Source organism: Hemibagrus wyckioides, linkage group LG25 (assembly GCF_019097595.1).
Source record: "Hemibagrus wyckioides isolate EC202008001 linkage group LG25, SWU_Hwy_1.0, whole genome shotgun sequence".
Lineage (NCBI taxonomy): Eukaryota > Metazoa > Chordata > Actinopteri > Siluriformes > Bagridae > Hemibagrus > Hemibagrus wyckioides.
In genome coordinates this window covers 15,424,907-15,452,490 of record NC_080734.1, presented here as the reverse complement: position 1 = coordinate 15,452,490, position 27,584 = coordinate 15,424,907, and the positions used below count along the sequence as shown (strand labels likewise).

Here is a 27,584-nt window from a genome sequence, read left to right as displayed (position 1 = left end):
GGCGCCATGCAGTCAGTGAGACAAGTCACATCAAGTAATTCAGGGAAATTCTTATAATTGTTTTCCCAAGTTTGGTGCAAAGTGTAATTTATCAAGATCGGAAAACATTACAGGTTCCAGACAAAGACTGGCTAAATTAAAAAAAAGTTTGAGCGAGCTAAGTAGATACATACACTATATTGCCAAAAGTATTCGCTCACCTGCCTTGACTCGCATATGAACTTAAGTGACATCCCATTCCTAATCTATAGGGTTCAATATGATGTCGGTCCACCCTTTGCAGCTATAACAGCTTCAACTCTTCTGGGAAGGCTGTCCACAAGGTTTAGGAGTGTGTTTATGGGAATTATTGACCATTCTTCCAGAAGTGCATTTGTGAGGTCACACAGTGATGTTGGACGAGAAGGCCTGGCTCTCAGTCTCCGCTCTAATTCATCCCAAAGGTGTTCTATCGGGTTGAGGTCAGGACTCTGTGCAGGCCAGTCAAGTTCATCCACACCAGACTCAGTCATCCATGTCTTTATGGACCTTGCTTTGGTCACTGGTGCACAGTCATGTTGGAAGAGGAAGGGGCCAGCTCCAAACTGTTCCCACAAAGTTGGGAGCATGGAATTGTCCAAAATGTCTTGGTATGCTGAAGCATTCAGAGTTCCTTTCACTGGAACTAAGGGGCCAAGCCCAGCTCCTGAAAAACAACCCCACACCATAATCCCCCCTCCACCAAACTTTACACTTGGCACAATGCAGTCAGACAAGTACCGTTCTCCTGGCAACCGCCAAACCCAGACTCGTCCATCAGATTGCCAGATGGAGAAGTGCGATTCGTCACTCCAGAGAACGCGTCTCCACTGCTCTAGAGTCCAGTGGTGATGTGCTTTACACCACTGCATCCGACGCTTTGCATTGCACTTGGTGATGTATGGCTTGGATGCAGCTGCTCGGCCATGGAAACCCATTCCATGAAGCTCTCTGCGCACTGTTCTTGAGCTAATCTGAAGGCCACATGAAGTTTGGAGGTCTGTAGTGATTGACTCTGCAGAAAGTTGGCGACCTCTTCGCACTATGTGCCTCAGCATCCGCTGACCCCGCTCCGTCAGTTTACGTGGCCTACCACTTCGTGGCTGAGTTGCTGTCGTTCCCAAACACTTCCACGTTCTTATAATACAGCTGACAGTTGACTATGGAATATTTAGGAGCGAGGAAATTTCACGACTGGATTTGTTGCACAGGTGGCATCCTATCACAGTTCCACGCTGGAATTCACTGAGCTCCTGAGAGCGACCCATTCTTTCACAAATGTTTGTAAAAACAGTCTGCATGCCTAGGTGCTTGATTTTATACACCTGTGGCCATGGAAGTGATTGGAACACCTGATTCTGATTATTTGGATGGGTGAGCGAATACTTTTGGCAACATAGTGTAGATAGATAGATAGATAGATAGATAGATAGATAGATAGATAGATAGATAGATAGATAGATAGACAGACATTAGTAATAATGTAAAGTATATAAAATAAGGTACACAATGCACTACAGAAGGGTCTTGTCGATGTGACTAATACAACTTTTTTAATTAGCCATAAAACTGCAGCATATAAATGTGCAAAAGTTGACTCTGTCTTGGTGTTGTATTGAAGCTGTTAAATAATGTATGGGCTTCAGCGTATCTATGTGTGCATGTTGGTTTATGACTCTCTCTGGCTCCTTTAGTAACACCCACAATGGAACACTGTCTTTTGACTCCTTTTTTCCCCTCTGTAGTTGGTCTCTCACTCACCCTTTCCAGTTCTAGGTAATTTAAGGTCAGGGAAAGATTATAGTAAGTAGTGAATGCTAGAACTAGGGCAGAACTGTGATCTGACTTTTTAAAGGAGTGGTGAAAGAGTAGATTTAGGAATGTATGGTATTACAACGGCCTATTTCGTAATTGGTACCCGAAACAGGAAAAGGCATTTTGAAAACACAATGCGAACATTCAGCCAGTTATAATGATGACAGTAAATTATTTGGCATTTAACCAAAAGTTCTAGATACAGACTTTTCCATTTGAAGGATTGAATAATTACACGATCTGTCATTAAAACACAAACTCTATGTCTCATTTCTACCCACATATATCCTCTTTCCTTTTCACTTCTTTTTCCTTTCCTGTGCATGTGCGTGTGTGTGTGTGTGTGTGTGTGCGTGTCACTTTAACAGCACCATTCAACACAAAACAACCCCAGCTCTCCATAGCAACAACCGGGAGTGAAACTTGAGCAGAAGATAAGGAAGTGAGAGAGAGAGAGAGAGGGAGAGACGGAGAGAGAGAGAGGGAGGGAGGGAAACAATGGGCATGAGAGAGAGAGAGAGAGAGAGAGAAACAGCGTGAGGGGGAGAGAGAGAGAGTAAGAGAGAAAAATAGAGGGGAGGACAGTGTGAGAGTGAGAGAAAGAGAGTGAGGGAAGGGGGGTGCATGTGTGTGTGTGTGTGAGAGAGAGAGAGAGAGAGAGAGAGAGGGAGAGAGAGAGAGTGAGGGAGGGGGGGTGCATGTGTGTGTGTGTGTGTGTGTGTGAGAGAGAGAGAGAGTGAGGGAGGGGGGGTGCATGTGTGTGTGTGTGTGTGTGTGTGTGTGTGAGAGAGAGAGAGAGAGAGAGAGAGAGGGAGAGAGAGAAAGCCGAATTTTTCTGTTGCGTCCCCTGAATCCACAGAGAAAACAGTATATAAAACATAAAATATAAAAAAGTATATCAAAGTTAAATCAATAGATATCATTACTGAACAGTTCTGCTCCATGTTTCTTGTCTCTGAGAGCTCAAATGTGTTTAAAAGACAACTTTATTCCTTTGTAAAAACGGCTTATAAGATTAAAACGTGTAAGTAATCTGTAAAAGCCACATTTCCTTACGTGTGAAACTTATCCTCGAGTTTATTCATAAAACACAACGTAAACACAGTAACAGATGCCCGATATGCTGCACAGTGAGCTTACATTTAATAAAAGGGAAAATAAAATTAAGACTGCTGTGTACTATAAAGGGCAGTTAACATAAAAGCTTGTAAAATGATACAAAAGGATGCTATAAATACCCTGCTAAACAATTGGGAATGGTGATACAGAATCCTTTGGCATTCAGTTTGAATGGTAAAGTAAACAGGATCGTAGGGAACCTATCCCAGGGTGGAAGACAGCCAGAACAGGGTTCCGACTCGTCGCAGGGCACAATCACACACACTCCGACACCAGGGGCAATTTAGAAATACCACATAATGAAGGTCAACAACGCATATCATATCTTCGGACCAGAGGAAACCCACAAAATCCAGGGAGAACATCCACACACACAGACGGGAATTGAACCCCTGACTCCGGAGGTGTGAGATAAAATGTAGAAATGAAGGATATACAAATGATACACTTTACTGACTATAATTTCCATTGCCTTGGGATTATTTGCTAAATGGTTGGTTGAGTAGATTTTATTTGTTCTGAGTGAGTACTGTGTTCATACTCACCTTACATAAAACTACTGCAAAAAGAAAAATGAAGGAGAAGAAGAAGATGAAGATGATGAAGAAGAAGAACAAAGAAACCCAACAGACCAGGTGCATTTTTTAAAAATCACAGTTGTGATCTGACACAAACCGACAGTGTCTCATAGGATGATGCAGAAGACAGCTCGACAGTGATTCATCACTCTAATGACAGAAAGTGTGAGTCACAGAAAATGTTTACCTGGTGTTTGTGATTGTGAGAGTATTTTCATGATCACATCATGATCAGATGACCAATATCAGATAATGTGTTTTGTCATAAACCTGTCAGGCACCTGTCTGTGATCACACCTGTTCCTGCCCTGACACACACACCCACACCCACCGACCCACACACACACACACACACACACACACACACAAACATACATACATGTTGCTACACCCAAAGCAACATATTGCGCAAAGTATGTATTTTTTTGACGTGTGCTGACATCGCATTTGTTAAATACATTCCAAAACGCCAGTGAAATGGAGCCAGTGAAAATATGTTGAGCAAAAACCACAAAAACATGAGAAAATGCTCATAGGCAAACATGAAGAAAATATGCTGTAAATAATACAAATAAACAAGTATATTTACTTTTACTCTGACCTTTGGGAATTTACACGAATATAAGAAATATAGAATATAATTCTCACCGGGGTCTAAATAAATACTTCAGTTAAGCATAAAACCATAAAATTCAGCGCACAGTTCATGGTGCTGATTAAACTGAGACTTTGCACTGAGTAGAATGTTTCTGACATCTTAGCTGAGCTGAGGCTTTTAATTCTGGAGAAAATTTTAACAGTCCTACATAAGTGTGTAATTTAAAACCCCTTATCTCAGCACTTTTGACCAACAGAACCTATTTACAGGCCCTCGTTCTAGCATGCTCTTTTCAGGCTGACCAAGTGAGGTGGAAGACTGAAGCACACACTACATCTGAATCGGTTCTGACTTCGTGCCCTGTCCACTCATACAACACAATGAGCAGGAGAGAGAGGAATAGAAAGGGGCATTAATCAAGCCGGTGATGCGAGCTACTAGTTACCTGAGCTCCGAAAAAGGGGGGCTGTGAGAGAGACTGTGTAAATAGAGAGTGCGGTGAGGTCTTGGCTCTAGAATTACCAGCACACCTCAGTGCTTGAGCAGTTGAAAACCACAGAGTGTAAAACCCTATTATGATACAACTCACTTACAACGTCTCTATTAACCTTTCGTAGCACATAAGGCAAGTCGGTGTGGTTTAAAAGGAACAATGCAACATTTATTTATTTTTATTCAGTAATAAATCCGATTAAATTCTTTCCTGTACATTTGAGAAGACAGCATGAAAAACAACATAACTGTGAAACATATTGTGTATTGTGCAATACGTCCTCTCTCACTCTCACTTTTCCACATACGCAGACACACACATATTGTCGCCTAGAGATGCCAACCTGGCTCAACGTAGTAACCATGGGACATTGTGTATAAGGGCGTAACCAGGTGTGCCTGAAGCCTAGCTAGACACACCCAGACCTGTATTTCAGTGTCACTTGCTGTCCCTGGTTCATTTAGTACATTATGCTGTGTTTGAGCCATTTTCAAATGATAATAAATATCATATAATGGGTTTATTCATGCATATTCGCATGCAACCATCAGTATTATGTTATTATAGAATTTTGTAGGTATACAGGAGAAATATGATAACACAGGACAAACACAGAAACTTTCATCCATTTATGTAAACAGGAAATTGTGAATAGTGATTTAATTTACCTTGATTAACAGGTGACGATGGATTTTGTGTTTGTCTACACTAATTTACAGCTCTTCATCCTTTATACTTTTTCACCAAGTGTGCCGGAGCTCTGAATAAGGGTGTGTTACTCACAGCAACATGCCAAATTCCACAGGTTCACCGTCAGGGCCCATTCCAGTTCACTACCCAGATGTGATACTGCGTCAAATGCCCACCATATTTCAACACACGCTGCTCTGGCAAACACTGATATGCAATAAATATTCTCGTAAACTGTTTATTAATACAATAATGATTGCATTGATTGATTCCTCTTGTTGAGGGTACTGGAGACTTCATCACAGCACTCAACTGTATATAAACCTTTTTTTGTTAAACATTAAAGCACCGTTGATCCTTCTGTTCCTGTATCCTGAAGATAAGAATGAAATCACAAATATCAGTAAATGAGCAGTGTTAAAAATGCAATCATAATGAAAACTTCAAAAGATTCTAAAAAGTTCTGCCCTATTTTGGAAATGATGATGATGTTGACTCAGTGTCTAACCAGATCAGTCCTCATCACACACAGACAGATATTTGATATGGCCTGTATATCGTAAAATCTGAACACTCCCGGCTTTTTCACCCCTCCATGACTTTTTCCAAAAGACACAGCATTTATCTTTTCATTGATCTTGATGAGATTCCTATCACTGGCGGAAATGTATGCCTAGACCAAAACAGAACCACAGACATGTAGTCACACAGCCTAATTAAATTATTACATGGGCAAAGGTATGCAGACTCCTGATCATATGTGCTTTTTTCTTTTTCTTTTATTAAATTACCATTTCAGATATAAAGATGTAACCCACAATTTTCTAGGAAGGCTTTCCACTAGATTTTAGATTTTCAGCCACTAGAGGAGGGGTTTTTCACTCTTTCCCACGATGGGCCAGTGTGGGAGCAGGCTTTCAATTCAAACAAGCAGGAGCCACACCTTATTTTACTTGTTCAAACTGTTTAACGTAGTCTTCCATCAACAAGCCTGCAGCCACACCATCCCTTTGCAGATAAATCTGAAGTTAGTGAGGTCAGGCACTGATAATGGAAGCAGAGAACAGTCCCATAGTCAGCATTCCGGTTTTTAAGGTATTCAGTGGGGTTGAGGTCAGGGCTGGACACTCAAGTTCTTCCACTCACATTGCACAGTGTCATTCTGTAACAGCTTCATACCCCTTCTCTCCAGTGAAGGGTATTTGTAGTGCTACAGCCTGTAGCCACATCATCCCTTTGCAGATAAAAATCGAAGCATTAGTGAGGTCAGGCAACGGTGTTGGGCGTGAAGAACTGGCACATAGTCAACATTCCTTATCTGCTCAAAAGTGTTGAGGTCAGGGCTCTGTGCTGGACTGCTCTGACCTCACATTGCATTGTAGCAGTGTCAGGCTGGAACAGGTTCGCTCCAGTGAAGGCATCCTACAGAAGTTTGTACCACATACAGATAGATAAGGTCAGGCGTCCACAAACTTCTGGCCAAGTAGAATACAAGTCAGCCATTTTCAAAGCCAGCCATCACCAGTGTATTTTCTATGCAAACGGTACCCACGTGCACGCGCGAGTCTACTCTATTACAGCGCCAACGCCCGACTCTTCTACACTCTTTTTACACGGCCCGCTGACCACGCCCACTCCACTCCACTCCACTCTTCCCTCCTCACCGCCCAGAGAGAGGACATTTCACCTCGCCTTTCACTGCGCCATTCTTTTCCGGTCTACAGAAACTACTCGGTGTTCAACATGTCCCGGGTCGGCGTTTTCTGTCATGTCCTGTTTCTTTTGGTGAGTTTACTTCTAAAAGTCTTTGCTTTGTTACAGTTAGTTGCCGAAAAGCCTTTGTAAAGTTTGCCATTGCGTACAATGTTACCTGCGGGCGATGAATGACGTGCGGTTCACTTTAAATACGTACACAGAAACATGGAGTACTATAGACTTTCACGTTTAAATGTTAAAAAGTGTGTTTAAAATGTATATATATATATATATATATATATATATATATATATATATATATATATATATATATATATATATATATGTGTGTGTGTTTGTGTCAGAGGAACAGTGAAAACCCCTTTCAGAGCAGATTTACTCCTTGCAGCGTTGATGCGTTGATACATTGAGCTGAATAGTCTTTTAGGTCTCTTTTCTGTTTACCAGTCTGTTCATTCTCATCTTTCAGAGCTTTTTTTTTTTGAGGATCTTTGAGCCATTTTGAGGATTTCTTTATCTCCATAAACTTATCTGGTCACTCCCTCCCTCCTTTATGGTTTAATAAATAACCAGGGGAAATGCCTGTTGAAAAATACACACACAAGACCTTTTTAGTGAGTTCTGGTTAGATATCTTGTCTTGACAAAGGTCAGGAGTATTGTGTTTGTAAGTGAAAATGAATCAAGTTGGATAGTCATACACAGTTACATCCTATTTTCCAGTAAACTGAAAGCACATTCTTTTTGAGGTTATTTTGAGGTTAAAACATTCTGAGTTTATTTATCATAATGTACCAGATTGTATCTGGTTGAGGTGTCGGCATGTTGAGTCATGCTGTACTGGTTTTGATAGAGATACACCGAACTGATACTGAGTACTTATGCCATAAAAGTTGAAACTAACCAAAACACTAGCATATTTTATGGCGTTAGCAATGCTGGCGTGAGGTAAATCACTCGTGTGAACCATGAAAGAGTCGGCTTGGTTGCTCAGATGTCAGTCTTGAACCAGTTCCAGGTATCAGACTGTGCGTCGAAAAATGAAAAGGGATGTGATGCGTAGCGAAACATTAATAATGCCACACTGTGTAATGTCCAGAATATATTTAAGCAACTAACTGTGTACTGAATATCATTGTGTCACTTTTATACAACAGATTTGAACGTATGCAAATGACGTGTCAGACACAATAGACCCAAATAATTATTTGCCTGGTGTCTGTGAAGATAGTTCCCAAAACTGTTTTGAGCATGCTTGCTTGTTGCCATGACAACACACAGAGACTGACAGACCGTAGTAAATGTAGTATCGGTTTCAGTGTAACAGACTACAACGGGAATGTTGTTTACACCGAAAAGTGAATGTGATATAAGCAGTGAAATTTCCTCCATGCTGTTACGCTAAATATCGGTGCTATCAGAACATCGCTCGTCCTATCAAATTCGTGCACTACCCTGACATACAGTTTAGAACTTGATTGATGCCTTTGGTGTACAGCTAAAGATATAAGCTGTGTCACTCAGTACCTTTGGAACAAAATTCACAGACGAGACATGTTAATGTCACAGTGTCTCTTTGTTTGCCTTCTTTGTTAAGCTTTGGCAGATTTATGACTATAGTACAGCCAAGTAGATAAATTACCCATCATAATCAGTCAGTGTTGAAGCTTAGCATGTAGCCAAACGTCTGCTGTTATACTAGCACTTAAACATCTGTATGCCGTTAGATACAAATATGTTTCGAATGTTATTAAAACAAGGTCATTGTTAGATATTTACAAAAACATAACCTTGTAAAAAAATATGAAAATAAAATGCTTTAATTTAGTTATTATTACAATCAATTTCTTTACAAGAGTAAATATCATATAACTATATTTCACTTCCATCCATCCATCCATCCATCCATTGTCTATACCTGCTTATTCCTAATTAGGGTCACGGGGGTCTGCTGGACTTTATTTCACTTCCAATACAACAACAGATTCGACATGAAACTAGAATCCTCATATAAATCACTTCATTCATGAAATGGAGTATCCGGTGATGCTCCCTATCTTGATTTCATTGATAATGTTACTTAGCCACTCCAAAAACGAACCATCTGCCATCGTTACAGAATCTATTCAAAATGTGATGGCATTACATAATGCTGCCAAGCCCTAAAAAGCGTCTCTGAACATCATTTGAATGATTATTGTATGTAATATGTTATAACCATTTTATTCAGTTATTAGCTATTGTGTTATAGTAAGTCATTTTGAAAAATTCTGGACTGATGGTTTCGGAAGTATGTTTCAAATCTGATTCAGGATTAAAACATTTCTGCTTGGGTGGAGTTGGAGGATGACTTTTCTTGTTGCAAAATACAAAGAGGTGTGGGGTTTTTTGTTTTGTAATAGTGGTTCAGATGTCCTTTGATATATGTTGTTCAGATGAAAATTACTAATGCATTGCTTTGTGAACTGGAAATGTGTAATTTCTTGCATCTTTTAAGCCAAACAGCAGCTTGCATGCAGGGTACATGTAAATTGTATGGTGCAATCAGCATGTGCTGATAATGCCGGGAAATGATTTAAAAATAATTCAATAAAAAAAAACACTGACAGAGAACATTTCTATTCAAGCTACGGCATTAACTAAAGATCCACAATTAGAACAAAAATTTGATAAATAAGTAAATCAGTCCTTTACATGAAAAACACTTCAGCTTTTGATAATAGTTTATTTTTTTTTTATTTATTTATTTATTTTACAAAGTATTAGTACGAGCAGTAAGTACCTGTTTACTAGTTGCTTGGTTAAATGTTTTTTTTGGATACAGTTTGTGCTCCAGTTTATAGTGGGAAGCTGGATTAAAGGCAAAGTCTGAGTCAACGCTTTTCTCTTTTTCTCAGCTGATGTATTATTGCGTGGAGTCATGTGTCCAGAAGCATATCCAAGCACAGGTTCCTGTGAGGCTGATACCTGGTTATGTTGTTTCTCATGGTACGGTGTTTTCTAATCACTTTTCTTGTACATCACGTTAAATGTCATTGGCCATAACACTTTTTATTTTTTATTCAGTAATCCATGTGATGTGTTCTAGTTACAGTTCTATCCTTTAACTCATCATAACGTTGTTCTCTTTCTGTAGTGAATTTGGAAGGTTGTGGCGACGGGCCTCTGGGTTTGACTGCCAGTGACCCAGCTTTCAGAGTAGAAATGGATGGCACCATCCAAACTGTCCTTGCAACTGTGGTACCAGAGGATGGCTTGTTTTTCTGGATAACTGTCCAGGACCGCAACGATCACAGGTGGTTCGTGGATGTCAGCCTCACCTCCACTGGTCAGGTAATGCACAGTATTACATAAGTATGCTTATTAATTAAGGTTTAATTAATCACCCGGACCCACTTGCCCACACAGATGGAATGTAGTCAGCAATATTTTCACTGTTGATTGTGATTGTAGGTGTCTAACAACGCAGTTCTTAAACGCACCAAAAGAAGATGGAGTCCTCCACCTTTCAGCATCAAGGAGAACGGCAAAGGTCCTTTCCCCAAGGAAATGGAAATGGTAAGGCTCTCAATTTTGCACCCTGATAGCTGTGTAGTATAAATCTGTGTAAGAAATGCATTGCTCTAATTATTATTTTGCTGGACATTTTGTTGAACCTGACCCTTTCTGTTGTCTTTTCTGTATCCAGCATCGCATTATTTTCTGTTGTTTTCTGATACATTTCTGGCAGTGTACTGTATTTGGATACATTTCTAATGTTTCTAATCTCTTTTTCTTGTTAGATTGCATCAGACACATCAGTAAATTACTCACTTTATTACGAAATAAAGGGACCTGGTGTTACTCTTCCTCCCGTTGGTCTGTTTTCAATTATCCCAAACACTGGCATGTTAAAAGTCCACGGCCCTATTGACCGTGAACAGTACCCTCAGATTAAAGTAAGTAAAACATATCTTTCTCCCAAACTGTTCTTTTCACAATACAGAAAAAGTCAGATTTATAAGTCTTAGCATCTTAATGACTTTAATGATAAGTACTCCAAGTCCTCTGATGAGACTTTGAAATGTCTGCTGTATGAAGTGTCTTAGACGCTTGTCTTCTACCTTAGTTTACAGCCTATGCCTACAACACCATGAGCAGGGTACAGACTGACGATCCTCTTCCAATCACTGTGAACATAGAGGATGAGAATGACAATGCTCCACAGTTCACTGGTCCTATGGACTTTACTGTTCAGGAACAATGCCCCATGAGTAAGTAAGGGATGTAATAGTTGCAAAAGGTCAAGCAAAATTTTTCACAATTTGAATGAAAGTGTTCATAAGTACCAACAAGTCTTGGTATGACACTAGGACCCACTGTCAGCTTGTGTGTACCATGACAGCTTTTTACATGAAGAGCACAGAAAGCTTAACTAGGATTATGAAGCTGGTGTATTGTATGGTCTGTATCAAGTTCAAGAATTCATTTTTTTTATGTTCCGTCTTAAGGCACTGTTGTAGGTAAAGTGATTGCAACAGATAAGGACGAACCAGACACTATGCACACCAAGATCAAGTACACTCTGAAGACAGGCACGGACCTGTTCCGTATAGACCCCTACTCTGGGGTTATTTCTGCCGCTACCAACACATTGGACAGAGAGGTATTGCCTGCCTATAAATACCCATTATATATAGGTGTATGTAAATATGATCTAGGTGTGAATGTACACCTGTCCTTTTGTGTGTGAAGACGTTGTGTAGTGGAATGTTAAGAAGCTGATGTGAAGATGACCTATGAGAGTTATCAAATATGTTACACATGGATGTCGAGGCTACATATGAATTATGTGCTATGATATCGCTAGAATAAAATGTCTCTCTAAATGTAGTCTTTTTGAATGACAACCACATTATAAATGATTACAACTGTGGACTTTCCTTCAGACTCAAGAGAAGCACTTTATTTTAATGGAGATCAGAGACATGGGTGGATCACCTGACGGTCTCTTCAACACAGGAACGGCTACAGTGACTCTGACTGATATCAATGATAATCCACCCACCTTTATTCAACCCCTGGTAAGTTCTTTGCGGTCAGCCTTGGCTTTAAAATCAGTTTATTTCATGTTAAATGTACAGCTGCTTTAAATGAACCCAAAGGGTTGGCATTGTACTCTTCTCTTGTTTATAATTTTCCATTCAAATTTCACTGTTTTCGCTCAACATTTGTGTGGTTTATTGTGCCTTTATCATAGAATAACACCTTTTTTTTTAACATTCATGCCTTATTCTGAAATATTCAATACGATTTGTATATTATATATTATGCTTTGGGACCTAACAAGCTCTACTATATAATCATACCATATAATTATTGTGTATCTGTGACTTTGAATTTGTCATTAGTGTACAATATGTAACATAACAGTCTACTTGCATGTAATAGTCATTTCCTCAGGTCCAACTAAAACAAAGGGTTTTTGTAGAGCAAAGGTTAGTCTATTGTGTAAGTGTTCCGAGTTCAGCCTGATATCTTAGATAAACTCACCAAAGACGAGGTCTTCTAACTTTTTCTGTGTTGCCATATGTCCTGAAGACTACACTCAATATTAAAGATGGTTCTATTGTTAATTACTGTGTTTGTGCAATAGTACAAAGGCAATGTTCAAGAGAACAAAGTAGATGTGCTGGTCGCTCGGATCGGTGTCGATGACAAGGATTTGAAGGGCACCCCCAACTGGAAAGCAGTGTACGAAATCACCAAGGGCAACGAGAGCGGCAACTTCATGATTAAAACGGATCCGGTCACAAACGAAGGGCTGATCTATGTCACAAAGGTAAGGGTAGAATAGAGATAATAGGCTTGGACTGTATTTCTGAAGGCAGAGGGCAGTCAAACTTTCCCAGAAATTTTGGTCGAAAGTTAGTACTCTCCCCCAATACTCAGGCAAGGGAGATGAAAATGATGAGCCTGATGTTGGCACTATAGCAAAGCATCGTCTTCTTATTCCGTCACAAACATTGTGTCAAAGTACTCATTGGTCAGATGTCAATAATTATTAAAAACACGGGTGCTGACAATAATGCCATCGCTTGCCAATATAGCCTAGCATGTCAGAGCTTAGTTTACATGTTCAGTATAATATCTGATTCTTTTCATATAGGTGCCAAGTTTGGGGGTGTGGTCATCCAAAGAGTTATTTCTCAGGATCTGTAGCTCAAATAATGCTGGGAGTGTGGTTTTGCACCTTTGTAATATGTATTGGATTTCTAATTACATCTTGAATGAAAAGAACCCTTCCTCAACCCAGCTTAGGAATGCATTAAGCTGTAGTTTGTTTGCATTTTCCTGAAACTCCAATCTACTACAGTGCAGTGACTTTTGTAAGGCTCTGTTTGAATTAATTATAGTTGATTTACCGTGATTTATGGCTGCAGTTGGTAAGCAGGGTGTGAGAGAGATTGCCCTGTCAGACATGTTTGTGTGTTTCTTAGGCTCAGCCACACCCTGCTTTCATACCAGCAAGCTAGTACATGCTGGGTTCCCTCAGAGCACATAAAACAACTGATTTATTTATTTATTTTATCTCCTTATCGTATAATTACTAATATGTCTTTATTAAGTATTAACAAAGGCATATAAACTCAAAATATATCTAAAACAAAAGCAAAACTGCATATATTTTGTAGAAATCACAAATAAATTAGAAAATACAGATAAACTTTTGTGATATTGTTTTATTATACATGCTTCATTATACATCCCATAGTATGTTCTATTCTAAATTTTACTTTCTCATCTCTTCTGTTCTCCAATTTTCTTTGGTAATCAGCCTCTGGATTATGAGAAACAGCAGACAGTGAACCTGGAGGTAATGGCACGTAACGAGGCTCCTCTTGTAGGATCAAGCTTGAACTGGCAGAAAGTGCCTGTAGAGATCAAGGTGGAAGATGTGGACGAAGGACCAGAATTCTCTGCACCTATACTCCAGCTCAAAGTTAAAGAGAACATACCAAACGGGACTGTAATTGGAACCTACACAGCCACCGATCCGGAGACCAAAAGCAGCAAGGACATAACGTGAGGGCAATTGTGTGATGCACTTCTCAGTTTCTTAGGGTGCTTTCACGTATGCAGTGTTCATTTGAATCAAATCCTTGTACATTTTCCCCCATTGATACAGTTCATGTGTGCAGATGAGAACACAGATATGTGCTGGGCAAAATACCCAATCCAACCTGAGTCTCACTCTGGTTTAAAGTATTAAATTAATTCAGTAATTTATCGAGTGCCTGTTCTTTGCTCACCATTCCTGAGATTTCTGTGCACATTTGGCAAAGATTCATTAACTTTTATTGTACCTTGAATGAAATATGATGGTTGAAACAGCTCATAGACCTTTGCCATTTGTTTGCCGTTCGCTTGATTAAATTATATGCAGTGTGAAAACAAAACAAACCAAGTAGTAAACAAACCCAAAGAATCAATTTCTCCCTGATCTTGATTAATGGATGAATAGGTGTGAAAGCACCCTTCCTGATATATGATTGTTGGTTTGTTGGTTCAGGGACTGTGCAATTATTTTTTGCCATGCCAATGACGTTATGAACCATTGTGCAGTCAAGGAAGTGAACATAAAAAGGAAAAAAAATATAATCCTAAACTGTCTTCCTCCGACAGATACTATAAATTGACTGACCCAGGTTCCTGGATCAGTGTGATGAGCAACACTGGTGAGCTGAAGACAGCAATGACCATCGACAGAGAATCACCACTTGTAACTAATAATATGTATAACATCACTGTCAAAGCAGTGGATAAGAGTGAGTATATCTGTTACAGAATTATTGATGCTTGGTCAAACACAACTATATTCTATTGTAGATATTGTGTAGTGTCTGGAGTCAGGGCATTCACAATTATAGAGTCTGAAAGTGTTTGGCGCAGCCCTGGTTTTTACGAAATACTCTCACTGAGCACTTTCTTAGAAACACTATAATAATCCTGCTAGGACCTGCCTTTGCCTTTGGGATTATGGACCAGAGGTCATGATTGCATCATGCAATCCCTGCAAATTTTTGGAACCTGACAAGGTCCTCTGCTGTTGTAGCCCATGAACATGAGCAAGGTTCAACTTGAGACCCTTTTCTTCTCACCATGACTGTACAGAGTGGTTACTGTAGCCTTTCTCTCGGCTCACATCAACAAGCCATTGCAGAACCGCTGCTCACTGCATGCTTATTATTTATTGCGCTATTCTGAGTAAACTCTAGAGATTGTTGTGTGTGAAATCCCAGATTAGCAGTTATTAATACTCAAACCAGCCTGTCTGGTGCCAGAAATCTCAAGTCACATTTTCCACACTCTGATGGTTTATATGAACATTACCCCGAAACTGCTGGCCTGTATCGACACGATTTTATGCACCTCCACATGATTGGCTGATTAGATGATTGACTGAATGTGTAGTTTCTAATAAAGTGCTCAGTGACTGTAGGTCTTAACTGCTCAAATGAACAATATTAGGCGTGATTGGTTCTGAAAGGGTTTTTTATATGACCTACACTGCTGTTGGGTAATAGATTAGAAATTCAGATGTTCTACTGGTTTAGATCACTTTGAGGACAAGACACACACATAAGGATAACTTTTTATTCATGTTTATTTCCCCTTAGAATAGCAGTATTAATTAAAACAACAACAATGACAGGAAAATAACCTATATGAGACTGTATTTCCACAGGATTAGATGACCATTAGTATGTCCATATTTATGTGTATGAAACTACAGTATATAGGTTTTAGCATTTTGCTCCTAGTCCCCCATCAAAATGCCTTTATAAGCCATACATGAACAGCCAAAAGTTTGGTCATAATAGTTTATGATGGTAATCAAACCTATGCTATGACACAACACACTAAATACTCCTTTCCTGCTCCACTCCTAGGTCAGAAGTCTGGTACCGGTACGGTGATGATCCTCATTGAGGATGTGAATGATAATACCCCAGAGATAAATAAAACAGACCTGGTCGTGTGCGACAAAGGTACTAAACAAGACCCTGTACTCATTAATGCTATAGACCGTGACGAGAAGCCATACTCCGATCCATTTACATTTGAACTGGTGAAACCGAATGATGGGAAATGGAGGCTAAGGGATCAAAAAGGTATGTCAAGAGGACAAGGAGACCTCTTTAGGGGCTTATTGTCTTCATTTTAGATATCCTAAAATTGTAATAGTTGTAAATAGAACTCTATTTGTGTAGTGAAAGATTTTTGGGGGAAGCCACTTAAAACACAATGAAAGTCAGCCCAAAAATGGTTTATTGTGCACTTTTATAAGGCTGCACCTCTTTGTTCTTTAGCTACCTCAGTACTGCTGGAGTCAACTGAGGATCTGCCCAACGATATCTACAAAGTCCCAATACTAGTGAAGGACCTTCAGGGTTTTGGAAAAGAGCAAACTCTGTCCGTGCGAGTATGTGAGTGTATGAGAGGGGGAGAGTGTGTAGCTCAAAAGTTGTCCACCACATTAGGAGTGTGGGGTGTCCTCGCCATGCTGCTGGGCCTGCTGCTACTGCTACTGCTTTGTAAGTTTGTATTGCTACCCATATTATGGGTTACAAACAATCCAGCACATTCCAGCACACTGTTTTACTGACATTATTCAAATTAAAGCCCTCTTTTTTGTATAGGCATCATTAGATATGTATTATCTAGACGTGTTTTCCTGCTTTACAATCCTACATCTTCATCCATCTTTTTCCTATACACCATGATGCTTTGCACGAATTATGAGAGTAACATCCGTTAAGATTCATAGCAAGATGTGGAGCCACACTCTGACAGCTTATAAAAGATATCAGCATACCTGCCCCTTCCTTAATAGAGGAATGAGAGGGAGATTAAAAAAAAGTGGCTGTGGATGTTTAGCTATTTTGTTAATTCAGTCGCTTGTTACAGTAAGGCAATTAGGATTTTGAAGATCTCGGAGTGCCTTCACAGTAATAAAATTGCTTGTGTGGTCCTTAAGGATGTGAGAAGTGATTTTGTGTACTTAAAAGTGAAAGCCTGAACATGTCAATCCATAAAGTTCTTGTAAACACATAGCTTCCGTACTGGGAAGGTCACTAAATAATGATGATATTATTATTATTAGTAGTAGTAGTGGTAGTAGAAGTAGTAGTAGTGGTAGTAGCATTAGGCTAGTAATAGTAGCTTTTATAACTACAGCTCTAAGGAAATAAATTAATAAAAAGTTTTTTCTTCAGTTTTGCATAGTTATTTTATTTCTTCAGTTTTGTTTCATTATATCTTGGCGACTTATATCTTTATCTTGGAAAACTGTACAAATCCTCGCAAAATTGTAGTTGCTGAACAAACCACCTTAACATTAGGCCTATGTGTTAGTTTTTAACGGACGTGAATCACAATGTCAAAGCCAGTCAACGCTGCACTGCTACTTCCGCTGGAAATTATTTATCATTGTTTTCACAGCAGTGCCTACAGGAAAAAGCTGGATATACATAAATACCTTTCTTGCCTGTCACTTGATATACCATTGTCTCGAGCAAGGCATTTTGCATGTTAAAGTGCAGACTGGAGTGTCTTATTTAAGTTTATTTTTTCATAGATGTTTTGTTTGCTCACGTTCACGTTGATTCCACGGATTATGAACAAAATATATGAAAGCTCTAAAAATAATGTGCATGGACTGGCATGATATTATTAATTATTAATGTGGTAATTATAAATGGCCTTTCTCTGTGGGACAGGTCTGCTGTGCTTGTTTGTGTGTAGCACCAAGGGAGAGAAGCTGCCTATGGCTGATGATGATGTACCTGGTGGGATGTTGCTCAAATCCAACTTGGAAGCTCCTGGGGAGGAAGTGGTGAGAACACATTTTAAACCTCTGTCCTACTGGCGGGAGATAGACATGTTATAAATGTGTTGATAAGCCTAAATACAGCCCGATACAAGAGTTTTACAAGAAAACCCTTAACAGTACTGTATGGCACTGTATGGCCAAAAATAAGTGGACACCTGACAATCACATCCTCATGTCTTCCTTACTCAACACTGGAAGCATAGAACATTGTACAGGGTTACTTTGTACTACAGTTTCCCTTCACTGGAAGAGTGCAAACATGTTTTGGCACGATAATGCCCCTGTGCACAAAGCAAGGCTCCACAAGACATGGTTTGCCAAAATTGGTGTTAAAGTACTCAAGTGCCTTGACCTCAACCCCGCTGAACACCTTTGGGATGAAGTAGAAGACTGACTGCACCCTAGACCTCCTCAACTAACATCAGTGTCTGATCTCACTAATGTTCTTGTAGCTAAATGATCACAAATCCCCACAGAAACACTCCAACATGTAGTGGAAAGCCTTCCCTGAAGAGTGCAGGGGGGAAAGGGGGAATAAATCTACATTGGGAATTTTCAACAAGCACTATATAAGTGTGATGGCTAGGTGTCTACAAACTTTTAGCCATATAGTGGATGTAATGGTTTAAAGATTGTTTCTGAATAATGTAACGTATAATTCTATTCTAATAATCTAAAATTGCATGCCATGAACAGAAAGACGCACTGATTCTGATGCCTTCAAATGGGGCTGATTTTATCGACGGCTCTAAAGGAGGAGGCTACATAGATCATGGCTTTGGACAGAAGCACACTTTTGGAGAAGGCATATACCATAACAACATGCAGGGCTTCATGACACACAACACAATATCCTCTGGACAGTTCAGCACAAACATGTACGGCAATTCCTTAAAGAAACACTCAACACATGGCATGTCAACAATGGATGTGTGGCAGGAAAATGGGAAGATGCTCAGTAATGTAAGTGGACCTGGTCACTTTGTGTCATCTTACAAACGCTTTAATACACATAGATAACCACTATCACTTATATATCTTCTTTAGCTCTTAAACTGTTTATTGCTGGGATCTAATGGTGCTCTAGGCTTGCTTTAGGTAAATTAATTAATTAGTTAAGCACATAGCAGACATTATGCCCTGATGCACTGGGTACCACCTTGCAGGTTTTGCATTATTTTATCTTTTCACTGAACACTCTGCTATCTTTTAAAAGTTTTCTGGTGCTTAAAGAACAGCTTTGTCCTATACTGTATAAGTGACGCTTTTGTCTGATTTCATTTCACTTCATTCCGCCTACTCCATTTCTCTGTGGCAGAAACTGGTACACTTTCGAGAGGAGGCAGATGCGCGATTTGCAGACGATATCCTGAGGCCTTATGGGTTTGAGGGAGTGGGCTCTCCTGCAGGGTCTGTTGGGTGCTGTAGTATCCTCGGTGAAGAGGAGTCACTGGATTTCCTCAATTCGCTTGGACCCAAGTTCAAAACGCTTGCTGATGTATGCACAGTCAAATCTCACAGGGGAGGGAAGTGAAGTGGGTGGAGCTAAAGATAAGAAACTAGGAGAAATGACCTGATATCATTTGGAGTAGGATATTAGAACTGATCTGTCTTCCCCAAGACAAAGAGGACAGTAAGGAAAAATGCAGATACTGTATCCTGGATTGTGTGAACACTAGCTAATGAAATTTGTCACCAAACACTTACACCTTACGTATTACTACCTGGAGTCTACGCCAGAAAATGGACTGCTCCTTTCAGATTATGTGTGCGGAGTATGTGAGTATGTGTGCATGTGTGTTTTTATATTTGATTGCTCTGCCGTTTTTCTGTGTCTTCTACTGTAAGCTGGATCTCACTGTCAAAGCACTGCAAAGCCAATGCATTTTTATAAATGATTATTTCTCTGTTGTGTAATAAAACAATTTTCTGTGGGGACTCCCAGGCCCTAACGTGCACCAGCACATTTTTGATGGCCTACAAGCAATGTCAAGCTTTATTTAGTTTCTACTACAGCGTACATGCTTTTAATTATCCTCTTTGGATGAATGTAATGGGTGTAAAGCTTTCAGAGACAAGTCTTTCCGTTTTGTTTTTACAGATCGTCTCTGTAGGGGATGTGCCGGTATTTTTCCTCGCATCTAATAGAACCCTCACATTTTGTGGTGATTCTGAGTATTACCAAAACATCTATGGGTTTTTCATACCATATGATTTCATATTTTATCAAAATACGGGGAGTTGTTTTTTTTGCCTCAAGAATGAAGTATCTGAGCTTTCATCAAACCAAACTCATTCCACTGTTCTTTATAAACTGCTGTTGTCAAATGCTTTGTTACTATGCTTTTGTGTGAAATGGCTGTAACTTTTATTATTTTTTTTCTACTAAAACTTTACTACAATCATAAAATAAAATATGTTTGGGTGAGATAAAGAAAAAAGAATAGATCAAAAGAATAGTTCTCATTCTAAGAATGTTCTGAAGGTATTAAAAGAAAAGTAACAGGGCATGCTGTAGGAAATATTAGTACCAGGAGGTGGTGGGATGCAGCCTTGAAGCATCTTCTTCTTCTTCTTATGCCACAGCAATTTGTAATACAACAATTACATTTTCTAATTTATTAATAAATGACTTGCTGTGCTTTTTATCAGTTTTTGGTTGCATTTAATGTCGTGGAACTGGTTAGTTCCTGTTATCACTCGTGTTATAGCAACTATATAAACTGATGCGTCTACATCCGCCTCTTTCTTTCTCTCTGGTGAAGTGAATAAATGCAGATTGTCATCTAACCAAGAAATAGAAAAAAGTAAAGTCTACAAAGAACATGAATGATTTTCTTTGTTTTTCTTCTCATTTCTAAAGTTGTAGGTTGTGCAGATCAGTGGTCTTTAACCTGTTTGAGCACAAGATCACTTGTAAAAGTCGCAATTTGACCCAAGATCTACTGTTGGCAAAAGAAACGCCATCAAGAGTAACGCCGTTTTACTTTACCAACAGTAAAATAGTTCATGTAGAAGTACAGGATTCAATAATTACAGTGACACAGTTTATAGTTAATGTGATGGTTGTGCTTGAGCTTCCTCTGTCAATGCCTTATAATTTGAAGCACAGCTTGAGACCTTCAGCCTCACGCAATCGCTCAGGTGTCAGATGTGTGTGCTACTTGAACTTCGATGATTTCCATGTGTGAAAAGAAAAAAAGCATTTATAAATCCTTGGAAATCTGATCCGAAAAGTCCTCGGATAACTCCGCTCTTCTCATTACCGTTAATTGCCGTTTTAATGTCTTAATGTCTGTGAATAATGTGTCGTCGGTGATAGTCATCACTTCTATTAAAAACTCACCGTCAGTGAGGGGGCTTCTTAAGCCTGGTCAGGAAATAGCTAACGCTGAATAAAGCCTCGTTAGCAACTCTGTGTGGATTTTGTGAAAAAGTGCTTGCTGTGGCTTTTAAAAACATTTTGAACTTTTCCCTCGTTTGTGGGAATGACTCCTTCAGTTTCCAGTGGTAAGTGGTGTCACAGTGTTCCTAATTACCACCTTTTCGACAGCACTAAAGCCTGGTGACATAACGAGCAGGCACCGCTTTAAATCAAATTTGTTTTCCCATTAGGCATGAATATGATATATTTTCACCTTGGCTGGGCCGTAGTTGTCCTTGTGCATTGACGGTGCAATAGAATGAAGATAACCTTAGCTAGCTACACTACCAGTCAAAAGTTTGGACACACCTTTTAATTCAGTGTTTTTTGTTTAGGGATTTATTTTCTACATTCTAGAACAATGCTGGAGATTTCAAAACTATGCAATAACACACATGGACTTAAGTAATCCATATGTAATGACAACAAAAAACAGTCAGTTGTTATTTTAAGACACGAAGGTCAGGTGTTCTGGAATAGTTCTTGCAAGAACAGTATTGTCAAGTGCATTTGCAAAACCCATCAAGCACCATGATGAAACTGGCTCACATGAAGACCATCCCAGGAAAACAAGACCACAACTTACCTCTGCTGCAGAGGAGAAGTTCATTTAGAGTGACCAGCCTCAGAAATCACCAATTAACAGCACCTCAGATTAGAGCCGTGATGAAGGCTTTACAGAGCATCAGTAGCAGACATATCTCAATATCAACCGTTCAAAGGACATTATTGTGTATTTCGGCCGCCTTCAGCATTGTTTTACAATGTAGAAAGAAATAAACATCAGGAAAGACCATGGAATTAGAAGGTGTGTCCAAACTTTTGACTGGTAGTGTGCATAGCTTCTCAGCGGTTGTTGTAACACAACCAGAAACATTTATCTAAAAAGGTAACCGAGTATCACTGTAATTGGTCTGAATGAATGTTTTTCTCAGGCTATTCCATGCCTATAAAGTTGCACACCACTAATTAAATAGGTAAACAAAAAGCAAAAACATTTCATTTTAAAACGTGTTTTAGTCATTTCCAGTACACGGATGCATGCAATTTATTGAAACGCCTGAATGAAACAGGCTGACGACCTGCCATATAACATTATGAGCACTGAGAGGTGAAGTCAATAACACTGATGATCGCCTCATCATGGCACCTGTTAGTGGGTGGGATATATTAGGCAGCAAGTCAACATTTAATCCTCAAAGTTGATGTGTTAGAAGCAGGAAAAATGGACAAGTGTAAGGATTTGAGCAAGTTTGATGATGGCCCAAATTGTGATGGCTAGACCACTGGATCAGAGCATCTCCAAAACTGCAGCTCTTGTGGGGTGTTCCCGGTCTGCAGTGGTCAGTATGTATGTATGTAAGTTACAAGGTGGGGCCCACTTAAAGGGTCTGCAGCCAACCTTCAGGATCACCTTCAGGCATCTAAATCCATGAAGTCCATGCCTTGACAGGTCAGGGCTGTTTTGGCAGCAAAAGGGGGACCAACACAATATAGGAAAGATGGTCATAATGTTATGCCTGATTGGTGTACACATCTTTGTTAGAATGAGTTACAAGAGAAACAATAACGTATTAAAATGAGCGCATTAATAATTGAAAATTAAACTGCGCTGATGAAAGTTTGTGTATTATATACAGTCTAAAAGCAACAACCTGTAAGCCATATTCCCTTCTCAGTTTTTATACACCATGTTATTGTTTTTCCAGCTGTTCAGGGGCCGCCGCATTTGTATTTATATTTGTAGTTCACCGACACCATAAATATGTTGATTTGAATAAGTATAATGTATTACCATAATACCATACCAATAATGTATTACCATATTACCATAATCTTAATACCATTTTTCATATTTATTATACATATTTTCCGCTTTCATATTTTATTGTTTTCTTTTTTTATTCCAAATGACTTTTTTCATGTCTCATCATCAAAATAACAAGAAACGGAAACGTGACATTGGTATTTGTTTAGCTTTTTAAAAGATCCAGTGTTGCATTCAGAAATTATTGCTATGCTAATATTCTTCAGGTGTTTAGCCGAGCCTGCTGTGCGCTAAAAAAAGGCAAATAGCTGTGACAGTTACAGTATATGCATTTTGTAGATGAACAAAATAATTCTAAATGAAAAACTCCCTTTCAGTAAACAAAGTCCTGGCCACTGTTGGCAAGTTCATGCTCTGAGAGAGATTTTTAATACATTATGTCCAGAATTAGTCGAGAGCTCAGAGTGAAATGACTGAGTATGGTATGCTAGATAACAGCCATGGGTCACGGGGTGGGAGAATATCAGGAATAAGCTTTTTCCATTAACACAGGTTCAAGCCCTATTTTAGTGTGAAGCCATGAATCTCAGAGGAGCTCATTACGGCAGAGAAGAGCACACACATACTTAACTGCTGTTATCTATAAAGACTGATGACACTATTAAGAGGCAATCTATATGTAGAGCTCTGTGGAGCAGAATTCAGCAGAAGCTGTGGTGTGTATTGCTTCCTCTCTGAGCACATAGCGGCGATGAAGTCATGGCTCGTCTTTTATCGTCGTATGAATGAATTTTTCAGCGTGTGCTTCATGCATTTCATGCAAGATTCGTGTGCTTTAGGATTGATCAATAGCTTGGCCTTGAAACTTTTAGAAGCCATTGCATATGTGTAGGTATGTGAATTTTCTGTTCCTGTCCTGTGAAAAGTCTCGCCAAGGTCGAAGCCTTGTAGCTTAATCTCAAAACTGATTCTACCATGGCAACAAAAAGACTTGGAACACGATAACAGAGCATTTCTTTTATTTACTAGAAAAAAATCTGGCATGAATAGAAAGCTTCTCGGTACAAAAGCAGAGGTAATTGGGTAAAGGAGTGGAATGTGCTTCAGATTCAGAGATCAAGCTGGTACAGGTGAAGCTGTGTCTCACAGCACGTAGAGCAAGTGGCCTGAAAAGGTGCTGAAGAGGTTCTGCGTGTCCTTAAACGTTCTGTCGCTATTGTTCAGGCGAACAAACACCCGATCGCCAGCTTTCAGCTCCAACACTGCACTGTTACTAGCCGTGTCGGTGTGGAGGGCGTCTACTGCCACGGCACTCGCCACAATCTACACACACACACACACACACAAAGTTAGTCATTGACGATACATTACATTTCCATTAATTTCTCTTTAGCTGCGTCCCAAATGACATACTATGCACTACACACTTACACTAAGCACTATGTACTCTACTATCAAGTGTATGAATTGTAAAATGCTACTATTTGTTTTAAATTTTTGTTAATAACCAAGGCTCATCAGTAATGAGGGTATATGATAGCAAACACTAACTAGCTTGAGCAGAATCCAGTGAATTTTTGGGTTGAAAATTGTTGAAAAAAAATGTTGAAAAATAAATCACACTACATGTGCTAATTCATGAGAGATTTATAAGATGTCTTGTTCAACAGATTGATGTCAGCCATCTTAAAAAAATGTTTTCTCATTCAGCATCAGAGCCTGGTAGCTCCGCCCTTCTTCTTCTATATAAGTACTTGAAGTGAACAAACTGCTCACAAAATTTCTACTACAAATGGTGTAGATTAGTGCATAAACATGTGATTTGGGAGGTGCGGTTTGTTAGTCATTGTAGATTAAAAGACATGTATCTTGTGTTCACAAGAAATGTGTATTTTTATGTAAAACAAAATAAGTTCCATTTATTATTCCTACTTGAATGGGTTATTGGATATGCTTAGTCATATTAATATATTACTCTAAAAATTATATTATTAAAAAAAATAATATTATTTGAATAAGTCTATGAAGATATTCATAGAGCTATATGAGGAATTTAAAAAAAATAAATAAAATCATAGCATGATATACATAATAAGAAGGTTAGCTACCTGATCATTGAGTACCAGGTCGGCTCTCAGGCTAAGTCCGTTCTTCACTATGTGGTAGCTGAAGTAATACAAACCAGCTGACTTGCAGGTGAACGTGCCAGTCAAGGCATTATAACCGCGACCCAGGTTTGTCTTCACCAAACTGAACTTCAGAATCTCTTCATTCCCGAAGTCTTCCTTCAGTGCTGCGTAAAAGGCTACTGGTCCGTTTCTGAAACATCCATCTCCTTTCGGTCCAGGCAGACCAGGAGGTCCTGCTTTTCCTGGTGGCCCTGCAGGACCTGCAGGTCCCTGTCCAGAAGAAGACAGAGGGATGACCAGACCATTAGCCCCCAGCTCTTGTGTTCCGCTCTGGCCTTGGAAAGGGTCACACACAAGCCTGCAGGATCCAGTCTGGCTCGTCCCTTCCAAGGTCCTAAAAGTCAGTATGAGTACTGTTAGCAGTGCTGACGACCTGAACCCTGCCATGCTGGTCCTACTACATAAGAAAAATGAAAAATATCAAACCCTTCACCCTTGGATAAAGCTGCAGCTTGGACTAAGCGATTGGAGGATTGACACTGTTACGTGATATGATATTTTTGGATTTTTCATATCAGCAAAAGTGGTGTTGAGAAACTTCCTCATAAATCACATGCTGGTTTATGTTGCAATGACAAATTTTCCAAAAAGCAATATTTCAGTTCAAACTTTACTCAGAGTTGTACTCTAGGTTAATTCTGATCTTAAAGATGAGTAACACTGAGGGTCAGATGCATATGGAGAGTTGGCTTGGGAACATTTCAGAACAATAAAATTCTTAAAAAGTACATAGAGTAGATATAAAGCTTAAATAGGATGCTCCAGAATGTCATAGAAAATGTGCTTGAAATCAAATATCCTACACATATAGACACACACACTGATGCACAGCAACCTAAAAATTCTTGCGATATTGCACACTTATGCATAAGATCACACGTGATGTCAGAGTTCTCGCGCAAGACTGGAAATGTTACCCCACAAAAAGTTCACGAGCCAAATGCTCAGTGTGTGAAACAAGGGTTGTGTGTTATGTATAATTGAACAAATGAATAATTTGCAATGTGCTGCTGCTGATGCGGCTGGTCAAGCAAATGTTTCTGCTTTATTTCTGTTTGATGTAATTGTAAAGCTTATTTATTCTGATATAACTATATTTGAGACATTTTTGTCTGATAAAAACCTATATAAACTCTATTAAACTATAATACTGTGCTCCAACCAAAGCTGTGCTTGCTGATATTGTGGTCTATTACTCCTCCCTGAACTGTTTCTCGCTCTCTCATTGGCCGTAGGTCTTCGGCGTGGTATGTTTCAGTCAGAGTTCCTTTCACACTGCATGACTTTGAGTCGCAGAATCATTGGTGACTAGGTCAGACCGAGTTTTTGGTCATTCACACGGCGTGATTGATCACTCGCATGCATACGCTCTACAAAAGTCATGCAGTGTTAACTTGGCATTAGGGGCAGCATGGTGGCTTAGTAGTTAGCACTGTTGCCTCACAACAAGAAGGTCCCGGGTCCGAATCCCGGGTTTGAACAGGCAGGGGTCTTTCTGTGTGAAGTTGGCATGTTCTCAGTTTCCTCCCACAGTCCATAAACATGTACATTAGGTGGATTGGTAATTCTAAATCGCCCACAGGAGTGAGTGTACGGTATGTTTGTGTGGTTGTCTGTCTATATGTGGCACTGAATTGAGGGTTAAGGGCCTTGCTCAGGGGCCCAGTAGTGGCAGCTTGTTGGACCTGGGATTAGTAGTCAGATGACCTCCTTGGTGGACCTGGGATTAATAGTCAGATGACCTCCTTGGTGGACCTGGGATCCCAAATGACATACACACACACACACACACACTTCTGCTTTAAGCACTATGTACTTGTTGTTTAAAGATATGTTTTACCCAAACATATAACACTGCACAATGTTCCAGCACTGTATGGATATTAGAGGAGAGCTTTCAATGAAATATGTGGCAAAGAATTGCAAACTGCACAAAATATTTGTCTCGGTTTCACCTCTGTAATTAATGGCTACCAGGTTAGCCACTAATGAAACGAATTTAAAGGTTATGTAGTGAACGCTTCCTTCTTCTAAACAGTGTTCTGAAGGAGCACTATTCCAGAATATAGTACTACAGGCCAACTGCTTTAAATGAATGGATTTTGCCTGAAGAGAAGCTGCTCTCGCTGCATCAAATCTCCCACAGGGGCTCATTAAGAAACTTAAAGAAATCAGTTTTAACCCAAGCACACACAGACACATAGAATTAGAACCCATAGAGAAGTGGAAAACTGTGTAATTGTCTGTTGTTGTAGATGAGATGGCAGTCAGACATTACTCACACATCAAATGACCACTCCG

The 27,584-nt window shown here is 39.5% G+C and overlaps 2 protein-coding genes across 2 annotated transcripts; one reads left to right on the top strand and one right to left on the bottom strand.

Annotated features, from left to right (window-relative positions):
• The first annotated feature begins 6,938 nt into the window (after positions 1-6,938).
• On the top strand, positions 6,939-20,548 carry dsc2l (desmocollin 2 like). The gene is made up of 16 exons (XM_058378711.1): positions 6,939-7,096; positions 9,924-10,014; positions 10,163-10,359; positions 10,480-10,584; positions 10,809-10,964; positions 11,135-11,279; positions 11,517-11,671; positions 11,955-12,089; positions 12,662-12,847; positions 13,844-14,091; positions 14,692-14,834; positions 15,960-16,181; positions 16,380-16,604; positions 17,790-17,905; positions 18,599-18,865; positions 19,221-20,548. The coding sequence occupies exons 1-16, from the start codon at positions 7,055-7,057 to the stop codon at positions 19,434-19,436; spliced, it is 2,649 nt and encodes an 882-aa protein (XP_058234694.1). The 5' UTR covers positions 6,939-7,054; the 3' UTR covers positions 19,437-20,548.
• Positions 20,549-24,096: 3,548 nt separating this feature from the next.
• Positions 24,097-25,746, bottom strand: si:dkey-5n18.1 (uncharacterized protein LOC570444 homolog). The gene is made up of 2 exons (XM_058378712.1): positions 25,203-25,746; positions 24,097-24,417 (listed from the first exon to the last, which is right to left on the bottom strand). The coding sequence occupies exons 1-2, from the start codon at positions 25,668-25,670 to the stop codon at positions 24,238-24,240; spliced, it is 648 nt and encodes a 215-aa protein (XP_058234695.1). The 5' UTR covers positions 25,671-25,746; the 3' UTR covers positions 24,097-24,237.
• Between the last annotated feature and the right edge of the window lie 1,838 nt (positions 25,747-27,584).

Bases quoted from the DNA above. Each gene is read 5' to 3' on its own strand.
- dsc2l (XM_058378711.1), top strand. From the start codon at position 7,055: ATGTCCCGGGTCGGCGTTTTCTGTCATGTCCTGTTTCTTTTG. The intron at 11,672-11,954 runs GTATTGCCTGCC...ACTTTCCTTCAG, and splicing joins CCAACACATTGGACAGAGAG to ACTCAAGAGAAGCACTTTAT. The intron at 14,092-14,691 runs GTGAGGGCAATT...TTCCTCCGACAG, and splicing joins AAAAGCAGCAAGGACATAAC to ATACTATAAATTGACTGACC.
- si:dkey-5n18.1 (XM_058378712.1), bottom strand. From the start codon at position 25,670: ATGGCAGGGTTCAGGTCGTCAGCACTGCTAACAGTACTCATACTGACT. The intron at 24,418-25,202 runs GTAGCTAACCTT...GTGTGTGTGTAG, and splicing joins ACCTGGTACTCAATGATCAG to ATTGTGGCGAGTGCCGTGGC.